The sequence below is a fragment of the Sinocyclocheilus rhinocerous genome, unplaced genomic scaffold (assembly GCF_001515625.1).
Source record: "Sinocyclocheilus rhinocerous isolate Xijiao unplaced genomic scaffold, SAMN03320098_v1.1 scaffold4081, whole genome shotgun sequence".
NCBI classification, from domain to species: domain Eukaryota; kingdom Metazoa; phylum Chordata; class Actinopteri; order Cypriniformes; family Cyprinidae; genus Sinocyclocheilus; species Sinocyclocheilus rhinocerous.
The window spans coordinates 101,451-120,337 of NW_015662164.1; the positions used below are offsets into that span (position 1 = coordinate 101,451).

Sequence of the window (18,887 nt, forward strand, 5' to 3'; positions counted from 1 at the left end):
TTCAAATCATAAATGCATTTTTTTTTTTTAAATCTGTACTTTCAGATAATACATTAATTAAATAAAAGGCCACCTTAGTGCACTCAAAGAGAGATATTTTCACTTTTAAAAAGTGCACTTTGTAATAATGCCAAATTAAAAGTTTTACTTTAAAGTGCATTTTAAATCATGTTTTAATAATCTTCAAAAAAGTCAGGCTTATTTTATACACTTGATGTGTTGACTAATATACTAAAGCACATGTAAAGATGATCATTTTAACTGTAGTGTGTTATTCAAAGGTAATATATTACTATATCTTTTTATTCATAATACTATATATTATTAATCATTACAAATGTGCAATTTTTGTTGTTGTTTCTATTGAAACCTGTATGTCATGCATACACATTTTCAATGAAAATGACATTAAAGTATATTTCAGTTTAACATAAACGCTTGTCAGTACATTCAGCAGCAGACTTCAGCCATATTTCAAACACAATAGACATAATTATGAATTTGCATATAAAGATACTTAAGTGGGTCAAAAAAGCAGTATTAAGTTAAACTAATTGCACCTATAACACATTTTCATTTCATTGTAAATAACATGCAATTAAGTGTCCAGAAACATTACATTCAATTCACACTTAAGTATATTCTTTTTTTCTGTAAAAAGAACTCTAGAGAGTATAATAAAGTGTACTTCTTTTACTAAAAGGCTTTCTATTTTTGACATTGCTTTTAAAGGGACAGTTCATCCAAGATTCAAATTCTGTCATCATTTACTCACCCTCATGACGTTCCAAACCTGTACGACTTTTTATTTCATCTGTGGAACCCAAAGGAACATATTTTGAAAATGTTCCAATGTTGTTTGGGACCCTACAGACTTTCAATAAACAGTTTTCGCAGAAGAAAGTAGGTCATACAGGTTTGGACCAACATTAGAGTGCGTATTTTGCAATGAACCATTTAAGACGGAAACAACCAACGTTTTTAATTAGGTCACAAAGGAAAAGGTACGTTCCAGTTTAGTCATGATGGGAAGGGCCCTCTGTTCCTTGTCCTTAATTTGCCATTGTGTCACCGTGGAAACCATATCAGTGGCGTATTGGCGTATCTTATCAGGCTATAGAGTCATGACGTTCCAAACCTGTATGACTTTTTATTTCATCTGCGGAACCCAAAGGAACATATTTTGAAAATGTTCCAATGTTGTTTGGGACCCTACAGACTTTCAATAAACAGTTTTCGCAGAAGAAAGTAGGTCATACAGGTTTGGACCAACATTAGAGTGCGTATTTTGCAATGAACCATTTAAGACGGAAACAACCAACGTTTTTAATTAGGTCACAAAGGAAAAGGTACGTTCCAGTTTAGTCATGATGGGAAGGGCCCTCTGTTCCTTGTCCTTAATTTGCCATTGTGTCACCGTGGAAACCATATCAGTGGCGTATTGGCGTATCTTATCAGGCTATAGAGCCCTTGCAGCAAGGTCCCTTTGTGTTTCTCATGAAGAAATAGCCACTATAGATTCCCACCAGGAGACCCAGGGCAGAGTCTACTTTACATTCTCTCTCTTTCTCCAGCCTTGTCTATCTCTCATCCTTCCCTCGCTTTTGCATGCGATCCGCTCTGTCTTTGAAAAAGCTCTCCAGAGTGAGGCGACAAGAGAGAAGGGTTTCACAGCTCTCTGTGATAAAGTGAAAAACACTGAGCTGAACCGTGGCTTCAGAGTTCTGCCGCCATCAATCTCACAAGAGAGAAGTAACGAGACAAAAAGAGACAGGGTGGGATATTTCACACCAAGAAGAAACAATAAAATGCATGTTTAAAAATGATTCTGTGAACTTTTTTGGGTTCTTGAGGTATAAATGATTCATTGCCGGATGCTCCTGGGACAATAAAAGATGATAGGGTTATTATCCTGGCAGATGGAACATGTCTGCAACGTGGTTATTATATTGCTCACGCTCATTTTACAGTAAGGGTCTTCGAAATGTCACTCTTCAGATTGTGGATTGTTTTATTTAGACATTTAGTGGGCTCAACTATAGTGAACATGCTTCTGTTTTCTAACTTAATACAAAAGTTTGCATTACAAATGATATCATCAGCATAACAATTTGACTCAAGCTGCATTAACTCCACGCGTTTATGTCAAACCCAGTAATTATGTTGATCTCAAATTGCATAATAGGGCAAAATATACAAAACTGGTCTCAAATGGGCTAAAGTGTATGTGTACATCATGTGTATAAATTAATTATTTCATTAATTATTATTAAATTACATCTTACAATTCTGTATTATTCTCTAGTTGTGCAATAAACAGAACTGCTTATATCGATTATTTCTTAACTACAAAAAAAAAAACCAAACAAACATCAGAAAACAACAGAACATGGATAACTTTGTTCCGTATCTACTACTAAAAGGTGCATATTAGTATCTTAGGATAACTGTATATATACAGCTTATACTCAATTTGGTGTATTGTAGTATTTTAAGCCATCAAACAAATTACAAAATTCACACAAAACCTGTAAAACTACACTGTTCTATGGGTCAGTGTACAAGCTGTTCTAAGATTTATCACTATATATATATATATATATATATATATATATTTAAATATACTCATAAAACCTTCAATAGTTACATTTTGACTTTAAGAATATGTAATAATGAAAAGAACTCCAAAGGATGTGTGAGGTTTTTTTTAATAAGAAAAGAACATAACAAACTTTAAGAACATACCATGAAACAATCAACCAAATAAAGCAATATATATATATATATATTTAAATATACTCATAAAACCTTCAATAGTTACATTTTGACTTTAAGAATATGTAATAATGAAAAGAACTCCAAAGGATGTGTGAGGTTTTTTTTAATAAGAAAAGAACATAACAAACTTTAAGAACATACCATGAAACAATCAACCAAATAAAGCAATATATATATATATATATATATTAAGACACTTATCTTCTAAGCCCAATGGCCAAAAAGCTGGGTTTAAATAAACGAAACAGTACAAGAACATAAATTCTGACCTGCTTTCTTACAAATTTCAAAAAGACTTGCAAGAAATTTGTAAATGACATGATGGCTTGAGACAAAGTTTTTATTATCAAAATGGCTTTTTGGGAGATTTTTAAATGACGAGATCTAACAAAAATACATCATGGCAAATTCAGTAGGGTCTGTATGATTTTCTGATAAAAAGGTAGTTACAAAGCATTGTTGTAACAAAACGATCTCACCCCTGCCCAGCAGTGAAGAACAGAGAGGTCACTAGTGCAAGTATTGTATGGAAATGGCCCTTATAGTGCATTGTCTGCTGATCTTACTGACAGCTTCAGCTGAACAGACCATGAGGCACACAGTGAAACATCTTCAACCTCTTTTTCATGAATGTTATTGCCAGTATTTCTAAAAAGGGAAGTCTGTAAAACAAATAGTTGGATTTACCACAGTTTTATCCGTCTTTGTCAAACTTTTATCTCTATTTATACTTAACACAAAACTCTTCAGAATATACAAAATGACTTCATGGCCAAGTGTAAAAAAAGTAATTTCTTCTGTTTCTCTATAGGGACAAGCATAATGATACACACTCTCCGTACACGTACACTGTATGTTAGTGCACTTCAACTGAACATGCGTTATGCTGTAACACAAAACAGGAGAGTTTCCCTGTAACACAGTAACACCTGCTCACAGCAGTAACCTGAACTCAAACGCTTCCGCAATCACGCTCACGTCCTCTTCTTATCACATTGTTAACGTAACTTCACAACACAAAAATTATGCGAGATATATTAAATTCTTCCCTTCATAAATAAATGCCTGACCCCTGCTTCCCCAAAACAGTATATACACGTGGCATCATTTGTATACATCTTCTGTGTTACATCCGAAACCAGAACGTTTAGTTCCTGTATATATGTTAATTAAATTCGTTTCTGGAAATAAAAAACATCGGAACTCATTCCTTGGTTCTGGCAAAAGCACTTTTCTCAGCACACTCTTAAAAATAAAGGTTATTTATTGCCATGGATCCATGAAGAACCTTTATCATCCATGGAAACCTTCAAGATTCGTCACACTGAGCACTTCAAGAACTGTTCACTGAAAGGTTCTTTGAGCAGCCAAAAATGGTTCTTCTGTGGCATCACTGTGAAAACCCCCTTTATTTTTAAGAGTGCAGGAACCGGTGCTTAGTTATCAATGGCAAAGCTAGCTCTGTGTTGAAGATGTAAGAGTCCTGCCATTGAGAGTCTGTAGAGTTCAAATGGCTTGTAAACACATTAGGAGGCATTGAGGACAGACCTGCTGTAGAGGGTCTGGTAGTAGGCACCAGAGTCAATGGCGGACGGACCTGCGCTGTCATAGATCTGTTTGGTGGCCACCGGGGAAGTTGTGGTGTAGCTGTTGTAAGCCATCACCTGGTCCTGGTACGACTTGAGGTCCATCTTCTGCTCGTTGGACATGAGGTTGGTGATGGAGAATGGATGGTTGAAGTTGTAGTGGGGGTCCATGGACTTCAGTGGGTCGTTCTGCAGATCCAGGTGCTGCATCGGGCTGGCCAACAGGTGAGGGCTGCCGCCCATTCCCTGAGAGTGCAGGTGCGAGCCGGACAGGGGCATGGAGGAGGACACCGATGACGGGATTGGCACTGGCGAGCTGTGCGAAAGGCTGGGGGCTTGAGACGGGCAATCCAGCAGCACCAGGCTCCTCTGTTGCTCCTCCGAGGCATGGGAGCTGTCGGAATGGGCAGAGTCGGCACCTTCGGAGCCGGTGGCGGGACTGTGCTCCTCTTCAATCCCCTCACCGCTGTGGCCGCCCTTGGCGCTGCTGCCGCCCTCCTGAGACTTCGCCGAGCTCTTTTTGCCAGATTTCTCCTCGAGCTTGAAGCGCTTCTGGCGACGCAGGTAGCAGCCGTTCTCGAACATGTTCCCAGAATTGGGATGGAGCGCCCAGTAGGAGCCCTTGCCGGGCTTGTCGGGGGAACGCGCCACTTTGATGAAGCAATCGTTGAAGGACAGAGAGTGGCGGATGGAGTTCTGCCAGCGCTGCTGGTTCTCGCGGTAATATGGGAACAGATCCATGATCCACTGGTAGACTTCGTTGAGCGTCAGCATCTTGCTGTTGGACTGCTGGATGGCCATCGTGATGAGGGATATGTAGGAGTACGGTGGCTTGGCGTGGGTCAGCGAGCGACGGTAAGGCTTGGGCATCTCCTTAGTCCGGTCGAGAGAGGTAGGAGAGGAGTAGCTGATCTGGGACATTGGTTGACCCATGCTTTGGTAATGCGAGAGGGGACCCAGTGAGGAGGCAGAAGAGCCCAGCTGAGTCAGAGGACTGTGGTTCAGAGAGGAGCCGACAGTGGACAGGCTCATGTGGTTGGGGCCTCCACCCATGCTGCTCAATGGGCTGCTGTTGAGACCTGCGCTGGGATAGCCCATATTCATGCTGGATGTGGAACAGGCCGAGTTCAGATTTATGTAGCTGTTCAAGCTGCTCACTGAGTTCATGGCGCTCGGAGAGGAGTACATCTAAAAGGGAAAAACCACAGGACATTAATGTTTGTCATCAACTCAAAAGCAAAATCTTATCATTTATAAACAGACAAAATTATAATATAAGGTATTTCACCTTGGCTTCTATATTATAAAGTTTATGCCAAACTACAATGCATTCTAACTATACTGTATAATATATATATACAGTATAGTTCGTTTTACATATAAAACTCATTATTAGTTAAACTGACATCATGGATCGATGTTTTTAAAACTCCTCAGATTAATAAAAATGAATATCAAAAATAGAATTAAACAAATAAAAAATAACAATAATTCCAATCTCACGCAGTGTTTGCGGTCACAAAGTAGCTGTGCGCAGAAATAACAGTAAATGCAAACGCGCAAATGCAGAATGGAGAAGAAAATTAGAAGTTAGAATTCCAAAAGAAAGCTTTCTGTTGGATCTACTGAAATGTAAAATTGGTACACAAGACTGTAACGTGAAATTAAAATCGAAATGTAATCGAAAACTAAATGTCGACCCTTAAATATAATAAATTAATAAAGTAAGATTAACATGCAAGTATTACAATACATAATTTTTATCGTACAAACATTTATATGTAATATTTAAATGTTACTTCGCATTTAATTTTATCTATCTATCTATCTATCTATCTAAGAACATATATAGGTTATATATATTATTATCTAAACAAAATAATATTGAAGACTTTCTCGAACTTACCTCACTTGCCTCACTGTAGAAAGCATTCCATTCCGGAATTTCATGAGATTCCATCTTCACGGAGCTCAACATCCCCAAATAAAGTTGTAACTCGTGAGAAACGCGATATTGACAGGAGACTAAACTTATATTAAAATGCCCGTGTTTTTTTTTTTTAGAGGTTTTCTTAAAAAAGCAACGTCCCACGAGACGACACACTTTGTAGTTCCACGTAATTTTACAGCATGAACTGTAATAAAAAAAAGTTTTAAAAAGTGAAGCTCTTCTGTTGTCTTCAGTCCCGTGGATCAATGAGTTGTTTTCTCATGATTAGTTAACTTGGTTCACTCAGTTATTTTTTTTTTTGCTTGGCAGGACCCGTAAACATTTTCAAGTAATCCTGAGAAGTCCAAAGTGGGGCTGTCGTGGAGACGGCGTCAGGTCTCTGTGGTGAGTAATGCAGGAAAGCCTCACCTCAGGCTTTAAACAGGCGCAGGTGAGGGACCGCCCAACAGGCCCCGGGACTCAGGAAGACGTCCCTAAAGGTCTCCCCTGCCCCCTGCTGTTCTGTATATTGGCCGGCCGACGTGTCCATCTCAATTGTCATCCCAGACATCTTCAGGCCTATAATGAAAATGAATGGAATTTAACGAAATGGAGAAGGGCCTCTGCTGTAACTTACAGAAGGACGGGAGCCTTTCTTTACACAGATAAATCAGGCTGCTCTGTGCCTACTCAAAATTCTTGTAAAAATGCAAAACCGCATAAAAGCCAGATTAAATGATACCTGCTCTGTCCCACCTCAGCCCCTATATTATCAAGCTCCATAAAGTTGCATTTGCTGTGTAAATGCGTTTGTGCCACCTATTCAGAAGTGCTTCTGTGCTAAATTTGCCGTTATATAGGCTATATAGCCTAAATAGACGTCTGTTAGTCTAGAGATAGATAGATAGATAGATAGATAGACAGATAGATAGATAGATAGATAGATAGATAGACAGATATATATGGTGTGTGAAGTTATTTGGCTTTATTCTCAAATAGGGTTTTTTCATGACCGATGACGTGATTTGTCGTCATCAGTCAATCATTTAATGCTTCTTCTGTCATCAGTGATGTGTTCAGGGTGGTATGAGCTCATCAGGGCTTAAACTCATCACGGCAGGGGTCCCCATCAGTAATCTGAGGTGCCAGTTTTAAAAGTTGTTAAATCCCCTCGGCTATCACTTTCACGTCGGTCACAGTGAGCGACAGGACGGTGATTAATTCTCGAGATATAAAAAGATGATCTCATGCCGTCTTTTCTCAAACCTGAGTGTATGTGCGTTGAACAACTAAAAAGCAAAATACAACAGAATCGAAATACACCGATTTGATTGCTAAACAGAATATGATTCGAATATGAAGCGACAAAACTGCCTGTCCGAATATTTAATTTTCGTTTTAATTTAATAGCCTACACTCTAAAAAATGCTGGGTTGTTTCAACCCAACTTTGGGTCAAATATGGACTAACCCAACTTTTGGGTTAAACATTTAATGTAAAAATGTAACCCAACGGATGGGTTAGTCCATATTTGACCCAAAGTTGGGTTGAAACAACCTTCTCTTATTTAGTTTCAACCCAATTTTGGGTCAAATATGGACTAACCCAACTGTTGGGTTAAATTTTGGTTACATTTTTAAATTAACTTTTTAACCCAACAGTTGGGTTAGTCCATATTTGACCCAAAGTTGGGTTGAAACAACCCAGCATTTTTTAGAGTGTATATTTTCTTCTTATTTTGTTTCAAACAAACCGCCATTAGGCTATTTGCGAGTTTATAGGCTAGTGGACAAACGTTGCACATTTTTCAAGCGCGGATTCGAATTTTGAAGACTTTTCCCCTCACAAAATATCAACAAACCTTTCTTGGCTTGAAATGACCCGTGAAGAAGCAGCAACAGCGATGCGCGACTGTAGTAGGCTATGTGAATACACATCTGTTGTTAGGCGCAGACAGGAACATCACAATATCAATGCATTTCCTAATGGCTAATGAATGGAGATGTAATTGATCAATTGGCGGGGGGTCGACAGGATTAGGAGAGACCTGACCCCCACGATGCAACTTCATGGGATGTTCCCACAACCCTTGTGGCACCAAATGTCTATCTAAAAGAGCTAGCCTATAACTAGAATTATTCACAGAATTCCTTCAATTCTTGATTAGCCAGTTGCTTTTCATTTTTTGATAGCCCGCATCAGATCAGAATGTTTGCGACTGGATTTTTCCACCGCATATGTTCCTAATTGGGGTGCACGATCAAAATGAAAATAGCCTACAAAAAGATGTCTTGCGAACTTGCAAACGTGTCTATCTAGTGTTCGGCACGCTTTTCTTCTCAGTAATCCCTGCGAACACACATCTGAACATCCTCCTGCTGTCCCAGCGCTTCTCATGCCAATACAGCGGCGCATCGTTCATTAACACCTCTATAATTGGATAACAATAGTCTTAATGGGTGGCGCTAATGGAGGAAGCAGAATATTAGAAACGTGTCTTAAGGCTTTTACAGGCCGTCAAACAGCAGTGAGTCATTAATGATAGTCCAAAACACGGAGAATTCCCATTGAAGCCTTCGAATAACATGCAGAGCTCAGGCAGGCAGGAAGTGTGAAAATCTGTTCAAATAAATACAAGAACAATATCAATATGATAGCCTATGTATTCAGGCTATTGTCATTTAATAATATCGTAATATTAGCCTAATAAAATAGTAGGCTACATAATAGCGCTATAATAGGCCTATATTGTAATATTAATAATTATTATTCTTTCATGTTTGTTTATGCTGGCTATTTATTCATTTATTGTTGAAGCCAATGAATTACGTTCCACATCTGACCAATGATGACCAATAATTATGCTTAGAACATATAGCCTATGTTCGATAATTCTACAGGAAAGTGTATCTGTAGGTTTACACACAAAGTTCTTTGTGGGTTGTACAGGTTCCAAAATGCACGACTATGTTAGAAATGTTAGTTGTTATAAATCTAAAACTATTGCCCCTATTCTGTCGTTGGTATTTTTGGAAAAACATCAACTTGTAGACTAAATTCTGTCATGTTCCATGAGGTGTAGTGATATTCATGTCATTTATTGAACATTACTTTTTGTTTATGTAATTCCACCGCTTACCAATTTGTGTTTACTAAATCAAGTCTCTTTCTGTTGCAATATGTTGGGAGAATATTTCCATCTGCTGGACAAAGTTTAACATTACAGCAAAGAGAGACATGCAAATCCCAGAGAGAAACCAACGAGATTTTCTTCAAGCGTGGGTATTTTAGTATTACTAGTTTTGTTTTGCGTTTTATTTGAATTGTTGTTAAAGTTTTAGTAATTTTATTGTGTGTATTTTGCTGTTTGTTTAATGTTAAACTAAATGAAAATGAGAACCTTTTCTTTGGTGACTAACTGAAATAATGTCATATTTATAATATTAAAATCATATTAATCATAATTTATTTTAATATATTTTATTTCAATAAACATTTTTTTTTTTAGTTAACTAAATTATAGCCCTGCCATTCTGACATTACATTGCAGTAGGCCACAGATGTGATAAAATCATTTGGTTTTACTGCTAACAAACATCATATGTATGACAACACTGTAAATAAATCTATACTCTGTTGTATGAAATCAGGCCCTTTCCCCACACAAACACAGCAGATAAGCAGTGGCTTAAATAGCAAACATGCTCTAACCTTGAACAGTTCTGAGTCTCCAGTACATATAAAAACAACCCGGTGAGGTTTACACAATCACATTTTCATAATGATCTATTCAAAGTCCACTACACTGCACTGCTTAGTTACCCAAGCCAAATATACTGTAAAAACGTTTTGCCAGCTAAAAGTGTAATTCAACATTTTTTTTCCAAGTCAAAGAAAGCATTGCCAGTAAACCTGACTACACTGAGTTACACAATGAAAATCATTTGAAGGATTAGATCAGCTAATTCAGTGAACAATGTGTTCACTTTTATGAGTGCAAAATAAAAACAAGGCAGAGATTTAATCTATAATAAATAAACTCACACGGAACAATATCATTTGTTTAAATTGATCTAAGGTCCCACTGCAAGAAGACATATTCAGATGATTAAAAACAACTATACACTATACTGAATAGCACATATAATCAGAAAAGCAAAAACCAATTTCAGGGTTAACATTTAGCATTTCTGCAGACTTTTGCCAACATTTGTCTCACTAAAATGAATGAAGATTTAAAAAGAACACAGCAATAGCCTCTGAGGGTTTGTGAAAAGTCAAATTTCATTTAAATACAATTCAAGCTGTAACATAAATGCCGATTAAACAAAGGTTTTACAGAACAGTACTTGTGCATTTATATATTTAGTCATATATTTTCTAATGTCATAAAACAAGACTGAAGACGTCAAAACAATATGGAGAACCAAACCTACAGTGGCCCCAAAAGTATCTGGAAGTGTCCAAATAGGCTTGGGGCCGCTGTATAACATGTCTACTAATAGATGCTGGCTCTTTCAAATCTTTGACATGAAAACAACTGTCATAAAGTATGCCTCTGATATGTAAAAATGGAAGGAAAACAATCTGGACCATATACTTGTAAAAAGTGGATCTGTTGTCAAAATATTAAACTAGTCATCGCCTCCAAGGATTTAAAAGCCAATGGGTTACAATAGAAAATATAGTGATCTGCTTACTTGTAATAAAAATCTATTGTGTGCCTATAGTTTTAAATATACGTTCCCAATGTAAAACATTCCCCACATCTGTCCTTGTTATCTGACGAAAGCCACAAAACCATTTTATCACAAAAATATATGTTATAGCATCATATGATACGACAATATTCAGCATGTCTATCTTTGGTTTTCTATTCATTCAAAGACTTAGTGGTACATAAAGCAACATAGTATCAAATCTAGAGATTGCACATCTATAACCATTGAAAGGGATAATTCTTGTACAATCTACACGGAGTAAAAAACATAGATAACTAATATACATGCTGTATCAAGAAGCAATCTGAAGGAAGGGCTTTTAGCACTTAGTAATAATATTCCCGGACTATTTAACAGTTTTATGCAGCATAGACGACAGCAAAAACAAGAGAGGGCCTGTAGTTGGTGCAGTTCTGTGATTGTAAAGGACGCTGCGCTTCCAAACAAGCTTCCCGCTGTACAATCTGCATCTGTCTGGTGGTTTGAAGCACATTCTGGGAAATCACCCCACCGGATCATTGAAATGTGTGTGTTTTTCCCCACTTTCCTCATAGTCAATACAACAGGGTAGGTGAACCTGGTTTTGGTTTGCAGACTGAAAGTTCTTAAAGCGCTGCAGAAGAATCGACGCGGGCCAACAAATCTGAAATAAGTGCTGGAGGGTTATTATTTATATTATTAATAATATATACATATATATTTAACATTCACAATGCCATTCAAAAGTTTGGGGTTGGTAAAATGTAATGTTTTTTGAAAGAAGTATCTTATGCTCACCAAGACTGCATTTATTTCATCAAAAATACAGTAAAATCAGTAATATTAATACAATTTAAAATAACTGTTTTCTATGTGAACATATGTTAAAATGTCATTTATTCCTGTGATGCAAATCTGAATTTTCAGCATCATTACTAAAGGCCTTAAGTGTCACATGATCCTTCAGAAATCATTCTAATATGCTGATTTGCTGCTCAAGAAACATTTCTTATCTTTATCAATATTGAAAACAGCTGGGCTGCTTCTTTTATGAACAGAAAGTTCTCAATAACTTATAAAGGTCTATACTGTCACTTTTGAGCAACCTTTCTGAATAAAAGCATGTTGTCAAACCTGCTGCTGGCCGTTAGGGGTCTCTTTCCTTCTTCACCTTCACATCACCCGCCAGGATTGTAGAGATCTCGCCTTGCATGAAGGCCCACGGCACGTTGGAGCCCACGAGAGGGCACTTCTCTCCACTGGGGCAGTACACCTCATTCCCTGAGCCCTCTCTGCAGATGAAGTCCCGAGTGCAAGGGAAGCAGAACTTGTGCCCGGGCACCGACGGACACTGGACGAAGTGTGTGTCCTCCAGGCGCTCGTGGCAGATGGTGCAGCACAGAGGAGCACCTCCTCCTCCTCCAGCTCCTCCTGAGCCTTCGCCTCCCATGACGGCGCTCTGGTCAGCGAGGGACGCGGTGACGGTCGTGGTCGGTCCTCCTGCGCTACTTCCCGCCGATGGTTCTCCGTTGCGCGACGCCAGCCGCCGCTGACCGCCTGCGGGTGAAGGGCTTGCGCTGTTCTGCCGCCCTGCGTTGGCTGAGTGGGCACCGCTGCTGCCGCCCGGAGCATCTTTAGGGGCCTGGGTGGCCGTGCCGACGTTGTCAGCCACACTCATGAGCGCCGAGATGGGTGACGGGTCGCTACCATGCGCCCCCATGCCCTCTGGAGGCTGCCCCACGCTGGCTAGCAAGGTTGCTGGAATATGGCCGGGCAATCCGGGATACACGCCAAGCGGCCAATGCTGGCGCATCTCCTCTGAGCTCATCCTCTCGGCTCCGTCCGGCTCGGGCGAGGCTTTGCGCCTGCGCACTCTTGGCTGCGTGGGACGGCCGATGTGGCAGAGCGCGCTGGGTAACATGGAGAAGCTGGGGTCCAGGTAAGGCTGCGGGAGGGTTTCCGGGGCCGGCGCATCTTTGAACGCCCGCATTCCATCGCTGAGCAGCTCCGACAGGAGGCGCCAGTCGCCGGTGCCATGCCTTTTCTCATACTCCACGTATTTGTACCCCGAGTTAATGACCTTTCCGGTGTCTTTCTGAGAGTCGTGGAACATCTGCTTGACCAGCGCTAAGACACTGGGGAACACGTTACCGGATCCGCAGGGATACTCGATGAAGACCTTCAGCTCAAACTCAGCCATCAGCTTGGCGTCAAAAGCGAATACCCTTCCCACCAGGCCGTGGTCTTTCTTAAAGCGCACATTGAACGGGGTGCAGCCGGAAAGGGTGTGCAAGGCCTCGCGCATGTGTTTGGGGCGTCCAGCCCAGTCTTCTGCGCGGTTCCGGACGCTTTCGGAAAGCTCGGCGAGGGCTTCGGCGTTCCTCTGCTTCTCCTTGAGCTCCTTTTCGAATTCCGGGATCATGAAAGACGCCACACCCACGTTCATCCCCATGCCTATGGCCTGTCTTTTGCTGAGCTCGTTTAACATGGGGGCGGAAATGGTCAAGGGGGCCCCGCCAGCTCGGGCATTCAGACCAGGCATGGCAGTCAGCAGGCCATGAGGGGCTCCGACAAGCCCTTGCGCCATTAAATTGGGTGGCACAGCCCCCACTAAAGTCCTCCTGGCAGTAGGACTCTGTCTACTAACCTCAGGCGGACCTCCATCTTCCAGTCTGGGCAGCCCGTTGGGCAGCCTGGCAGACATGTATTCTCCCCTTCCCCGTTCATATCGCTCGGAGGGCGGTCTGCCGATCTCCATAGGACCCTCCTTACCAGCGAGACCGTGTTTACCGCCGGGCTGCGGACCCGGAGATCTGCCGTCTTGCATCACATGTGTTCGCTTGAGCTGCCGCGCCGCGTCGATGAGCAGCTCTATTCTGTCCGCGCCCTCGTAGTTCACGCAGCCTCTGCACACGGCCTCGCTGAAGTCCCAAATCATGGCCCACGGCATCTTTGGCAGGTCGCAAAGGTAGCACCATTGCCGCCTGGAAGATGCCTGCGAGGAAGAGGACATATTTGATAGGCCCTCGCGAACTTGCGTTCTCAAATCCACCGTGAATCTCTCTCACAGCCAGCCTCCGAGCGCTTGCGATCGATTATTTCCTCGTTACGGACGAGTTTATGCAACTCCGTTGGATTTTGTGTCATTCAGCATCGAGGTGTTTGATGTTTCTGCCAAGTCGTCTGGGCCGCAGAGTTTCTCCTGGAAGACGTTCCGAAAGTTACGCAACACTGACCCGTGGAATTGTGGGAAGTGTAGTTTTGCACAGCCGAACGCGCTCTTTCCTCGAATTGCTTCTGCCGAAACAAAGTACTTAATTTTTATTTTTAAAATAAAACCCCCAAAATATTTATGGAAGAGAGGAATCGGACATCAGATTATCTTTTTTCTTGCTTCTTTTTTATTGTGAGGCTCACAATATATCTATGTAAAATAACTTATTTAACTATGTTTATTGCGGAAATAATTAGTATGTATTTATTTTATCACTGTTTTCTCTTTTTTTTTTTAGAATACATTTAATATAACTTAATTAGATTTATCGGACTATAATGACTTATACTGCCTCGTTTATTTATTTATTATAATTTTTTGACTATGAAACGTCATTGTAATGCCTAGTCAAATAAAAATTAACATGTCTAGCAATATTAAATATTAAATGAGAATAATAACAACGTGTTCTTGCAAAAAGTTATTAGACTGCAATTCCCATTTTACAAATAGTTGACGTCACTTCCGCTATTCCCAACTGCTTGTTTCAAAAACTTCCGGTGTTATATTACGGAAGTGATGTTCTGTGCAACTGTAGTAAGCGGTGTTCTTCTGTGTGTTTGTTTAACAATTTAATTCTGTTTATAAGATACTTACGATATATAGACTCGTGGTACTTATTTACAAGGCTTAACGTTACCATCTCTGAAACGCCCAATTTACACAAGAAACGGCTTGTTTTATTTGATTTTTAGCGTTTGGTATGCTAAGTGCAAATCGCTTATTTTAAATCGTAAACAGGAAATGATATCACAGAACAGTATATGCAAATATACTGGGTGAATAAATAATATACATATTATACAATACTCAATCACTTACAGTAGTTTTTGTGTGTTCTGATAACATTAAAAAAAAAGACAAAACACTGGACTTGTGATTTTAACTTATAATGCTATTTGTTCTTTAATATTTTGTGTTGGTGGTGATTGTGAACCAAGATCCTGTCTTTCTGATCCATATTTATCCTACAGAGCAGAGGATGGCCGGTCTGTATTGGTTTCTTCTGCAGATTTGCGGCAATGCTTACAAACTGTATACAAGCCTTGTAAGAGGAAGAGCAGAGAGATGGTGCTGTAGTAACCTCCATATACAAGAAACTAACAGATGATGAAAAATGTAAATATAATGTAACACATTTTACCAGACACTCATAGGTTTATTTAGATATTCCACATCTGAATGCCGTAGTTCATGTTATGCATAGATTTCCGTTACTCTCTTAAAAACTTTATAATCTGCTGTATCATATTTGATGCATCAAAATTATCAACATGTTCAAAACTTTCTGAAAATTGTGTACTATATGCTTTCTGTCTTCTGATTGATAGTTTATATATTTAGTATAATTATAAAAATGTCCATTATCAGGCTGTGGTTCATGTGTCTTTTTATACATGTTATTGGGAGATATAGAGTGACAAATTATACTTATATGCATTTTATGTAAGTAGCTCTTATACAGTAATAAAAAATGTCACTGATTTACATTACAAGTTATAAGAATTTCATCTTACATTTTGGCCATATAAATGTAAGCATCTGCATCAAATGCATTTAAAAAAAAATATATATTTTTTCTATTGTATTTTGTGTAAACTTTTCCATTTTTAAATTTCCTTAAGTTCAGTGTAGTGAGAGCTTACCTGTGTCACAATGTCCAGTCCCAGGGCTGAATTGTCCACCACAATAGCAGTAAGTATAGTGTGAAGTAACAAAAGTTAAAACATAACATTCCATAGAGAGGTTAACTGCTATCTGAAACCTTGCAGCAAAAAGGGGGGGAAAAAAGGAAAAAGTTAGTCAATGAAAAATACCTGTATTCTTTTTCATTGCATATCTTATGCTTCCTATGTCCATTGTGTGATGACTAACTTACATTGTGACTGTGATGAGAAACATGTATGATGCTTTGAAGATTGCGTTGCACAGCCAGATATTGCTGGTGAGGCCCATGAGAAAGACACACCCTGCACCAATGGCAGAGAAAACACCCAGCGAGAGCTCGCCCCACACACCCCACTGCACTCTGATATAACCCACAGAGAAAGCTGCCGCCGCACCTGAAAGCAGCAATCACGAATCACAATAAGGGAGACGTCAAATCTGCGAACAAAGAAGAGGCATGACGCAAGGCAACAATTAAATTGGGGAAATGCATTTAGACTGCATTTTTATTCTGTATGGCACTCATTTATGTTGCCTTTGTTTGAATGTTCTTGTCAAGGCATCAAAACTGAGAGACATTCTCTTCTGCTGTAATTAAAGTGACTACTAACCAAACCCCTGCTGGTGTAATTGCTTAAATGATCTTCCCCCACACATACTGGGCTGCTGAATTCCTATGCAAACTGCATACCAATTAAGCGTTATAAGTCTTCTGCACAACGCATATTATGATTCAACGTATGATTTGTGGATAAAGCAGGATTGGTTCGGCTAGGCATATTCTGATATCTTTCACTATAAAGGATTTATTACACTTTTGATAGTGTTTATGGTTAATGAAGTCATTGAGTCTCAGATACAATCTTAAAAGTAAAGTTTCTTTTTCTTCTAAATGTTTCCTTATTGACATCTACGATTCAATGAAGAACCCACAAAAGGTTCTTTATTGTGGAAAAAGGTTCTTTACAGATTTAAAGGGATAGTTCACCTCAATATATATATATTTTTGTCATCATCTACTCACCCTCATGTTGTTTTAATCCTGTATGCATTTCTTTTTTGTTGTTGAACACATATAGGCTATATAAATATATATATATTAATATATATATATATATATATATATACCCCCCCTTAAAATAATCACATTTTGTTGCTTTGCAGCCTATCAGTGGCTACCAGCAACTTTGGTTTGGTTCCCAACATTTTTCAAAATATCTCCTTTTTTGTTGAACAGAAGAAACTCAGTTTCAAAAAGGGGGGTTTCGTAGTGATTTTGGGTTCCTCAATGAACATTGTTTTGAAAATGGAACAATGGAAATTTTCCATGGATGTTATAGGTTCTTTATGGAAAAAAAAAATAGTGATAGTGATTTTTTTTCTTTCATTTTTAGAGTGTAAATCATGAAAATATTTCTCACACTAAGGAAAAAAAAAGGTTGTTTTAAGAACGTTTTACTGAAAGGTCCTTTGGGGAACCCAAAATGGTTCTTCTATTGCATCGCTGTGAAAACGCCCTTTTGGGAACTTTATTTTTTACCTTTATTTACTAAAATACTCCACAAAATGCCTCACCTACAAGTGTGCAGACCGCCTCAACTCCTCCATTATACACAGAGGATGTACTGGAGGGCTCAATGTGGTCCCACATCAGCTGAATGTAGCCAAAGCCCACCAGAGGGACCACTGCACCAATCTTCTGGAGGAGGACTCCTTGAGACTCTCCCACATTTGTTTTCCAGAGGGTTTAATGCTCCCCACAATCACAGCATGCTCCTGTAGCCTGCATTGCTAGATCTGTTTCTCCCCCATCTGTGACCTCATTCAGTGTGTCCGTAGACACCTCCACCTTCTTCTTAAAAAACATTCCTTGTTGAGGCATCGGCAGGCCCAAAGAAACACAGAAAGCCACTGACATTATACCCAGAGTAATAGTGTTTACATGGAAGTAGCTTGTGTCGGCCAGTGAAATTAATAGCTGTCCTAATGTGGCTCCAAAGGTATATATCCCATCAGCATGGCACTGCGAACGTACCCTGTGGCCCGTTGGTAGCGTTCGGGAGGAATAACGCTGTAGATGTATGAAAAATAGGCCACTTCGGTGGAGGTGACCATTGCAAAGTTAAACTGTAGGTAGGTCAGAGCAATTAAACTGTTAGCAAAGCACAGAAGTATGTAATTTGTGACAAGAAAAAGACCATGAGTTACTATTAGAGGTTTGTATCTAAGCAAATCTGTCTGGGCAGAGTATGTCCAGATGGGGAACAGGTAGTTACCTGGATGAGTGGAAAGAAGATGGCTTTTGGTCATTTGAATAAGAAACAGAAGGAAATGTTTAGGTAAATGATTTGAAATCATTGTGGCTACTTCAGAGTATATTGCGTAAGAGATAAGACTCACAAGGCACGTGTAGCATAAGTGAGGCATCGCTATTGTAGTAATCAACTGAGATAGTTAATGTAGTTAACCAATATTTTGACTAGTTTTAGTTTAATGATAAGTTTCTGAGGTTTTAGAACTGATAATATGATTACTTTTCACCCCAGAGAAAGCTTTGGGTAAGGAAATATGTTTTCGAGGGCACCTATTATAATATATCTAGCTTACAAAATCCAATCAACACTAGACATTCATCCTTCATCATTCTCATTGTAATGGGAGTATTTGACATACTAAATGCTTAGTATATTATGGTGTAAATTGTACTGTGTGCTTGTTTCTCACTGTTGTAATCTGTCTGAACCCTTAAACAATCTCTCAGCCACCGTGGAAAAAACCCCAAAACAAACCCAATACTCACCACTCCCTCTGAGATGTTTTTGGGTCCCACCAAGTAAGGAGTAAGGAAAGGCTCTGCCGGTCTGCAGTTGGCAAAGAAACCATAAAGAGAGAGCAAAACAGTGGAAAAGACCCAGTCTGACCTCTTCATTTTTCTCCAGAAATTCATTCTT

The 18,887-nt window shown here is 39.4% G+C and overlaps 2 protein-coding genes and 1 pseudogene across 2 annotated transcripts; all 3 read right to left on the bottom strand.

The window, feature by feature from the left end:
• Nucleotides 1-2,864: 2,864 nt before the first annotated feature.
• On the bottom strand, nt 2,865-6,691 carry LOC107727696 (hepatocyte nuclear factor 3-gamma-like). The gene is made up of 2 exons (XM_016537650.1): nt 6,271-6,691; nt 2,865-5,552 (listed from the first exon to the last, which is right to left on the bottom strand). The coding sequence occupies exons 1-2, from the start codon at nt 6,340-6,342 to the stop codon at nt 4,305-4,307; spliced, it is 1,320 nt and encodes a 439-aa protein (XP_016393136.1). The 5' UTR covers nt 6,343-6,691; the 3' UTR covers nt 2,865-4,304.
• A 5,419-nt stretch (nt 6,692-12,110) lies between these two features.
• Nucleotides 12,111-14,359, bottom strand: LOC107727694 (interferon regulatory factor 2-binding protein 1). Its single transcript, XM_016537647.1, has one exon. The coding sequence runs from the start codon at nt 14,005-14,007 to the stop codon at nt 12,142-12,144; it is 1,866 nt and encodes a 621-aa protein (XP_016393133.1). The 5' UTR covers nt 14,008-14,359; the 3' UTR covers nt 12,111-12,141.
• Nucleotides 14,360-15,143: 784 nt separating this feature from the next.
• LOC107727688 (thiamine transporter 2-like) lies at nt 15,144-18,883 on the bottom strand (annotated as a pseudogene).
• Between the last annotated feature and the right edge of the window lie 4 nt (nt 18,884-18,887).

Bases quoted from the DNA above. Each gene is read 5' to 3' on its own strand.
- LOC107727696 (XM_016537650.1), bottom strand. From the start codon at position 6,342: ATGTTGAGCTCCGTGAAGATGGAATCTCATGAAATTCCGGAATGGAAT. The intron at 5,553-6,270 runs GTAAGTTCGAGA...TTTCCCTTTTAG, and splicing joins TCTACAGTGAGGCAAGTGAG to ATGTACTCCTCTCCGAGCGC.
- LOC107727694 (XM_016537647.1), bottom strand. From the start codon at position 14,007: ATGTCCTCTTCCTCGCAGGCATCTTCCAGGCGGCAATGGTGCTACCTT.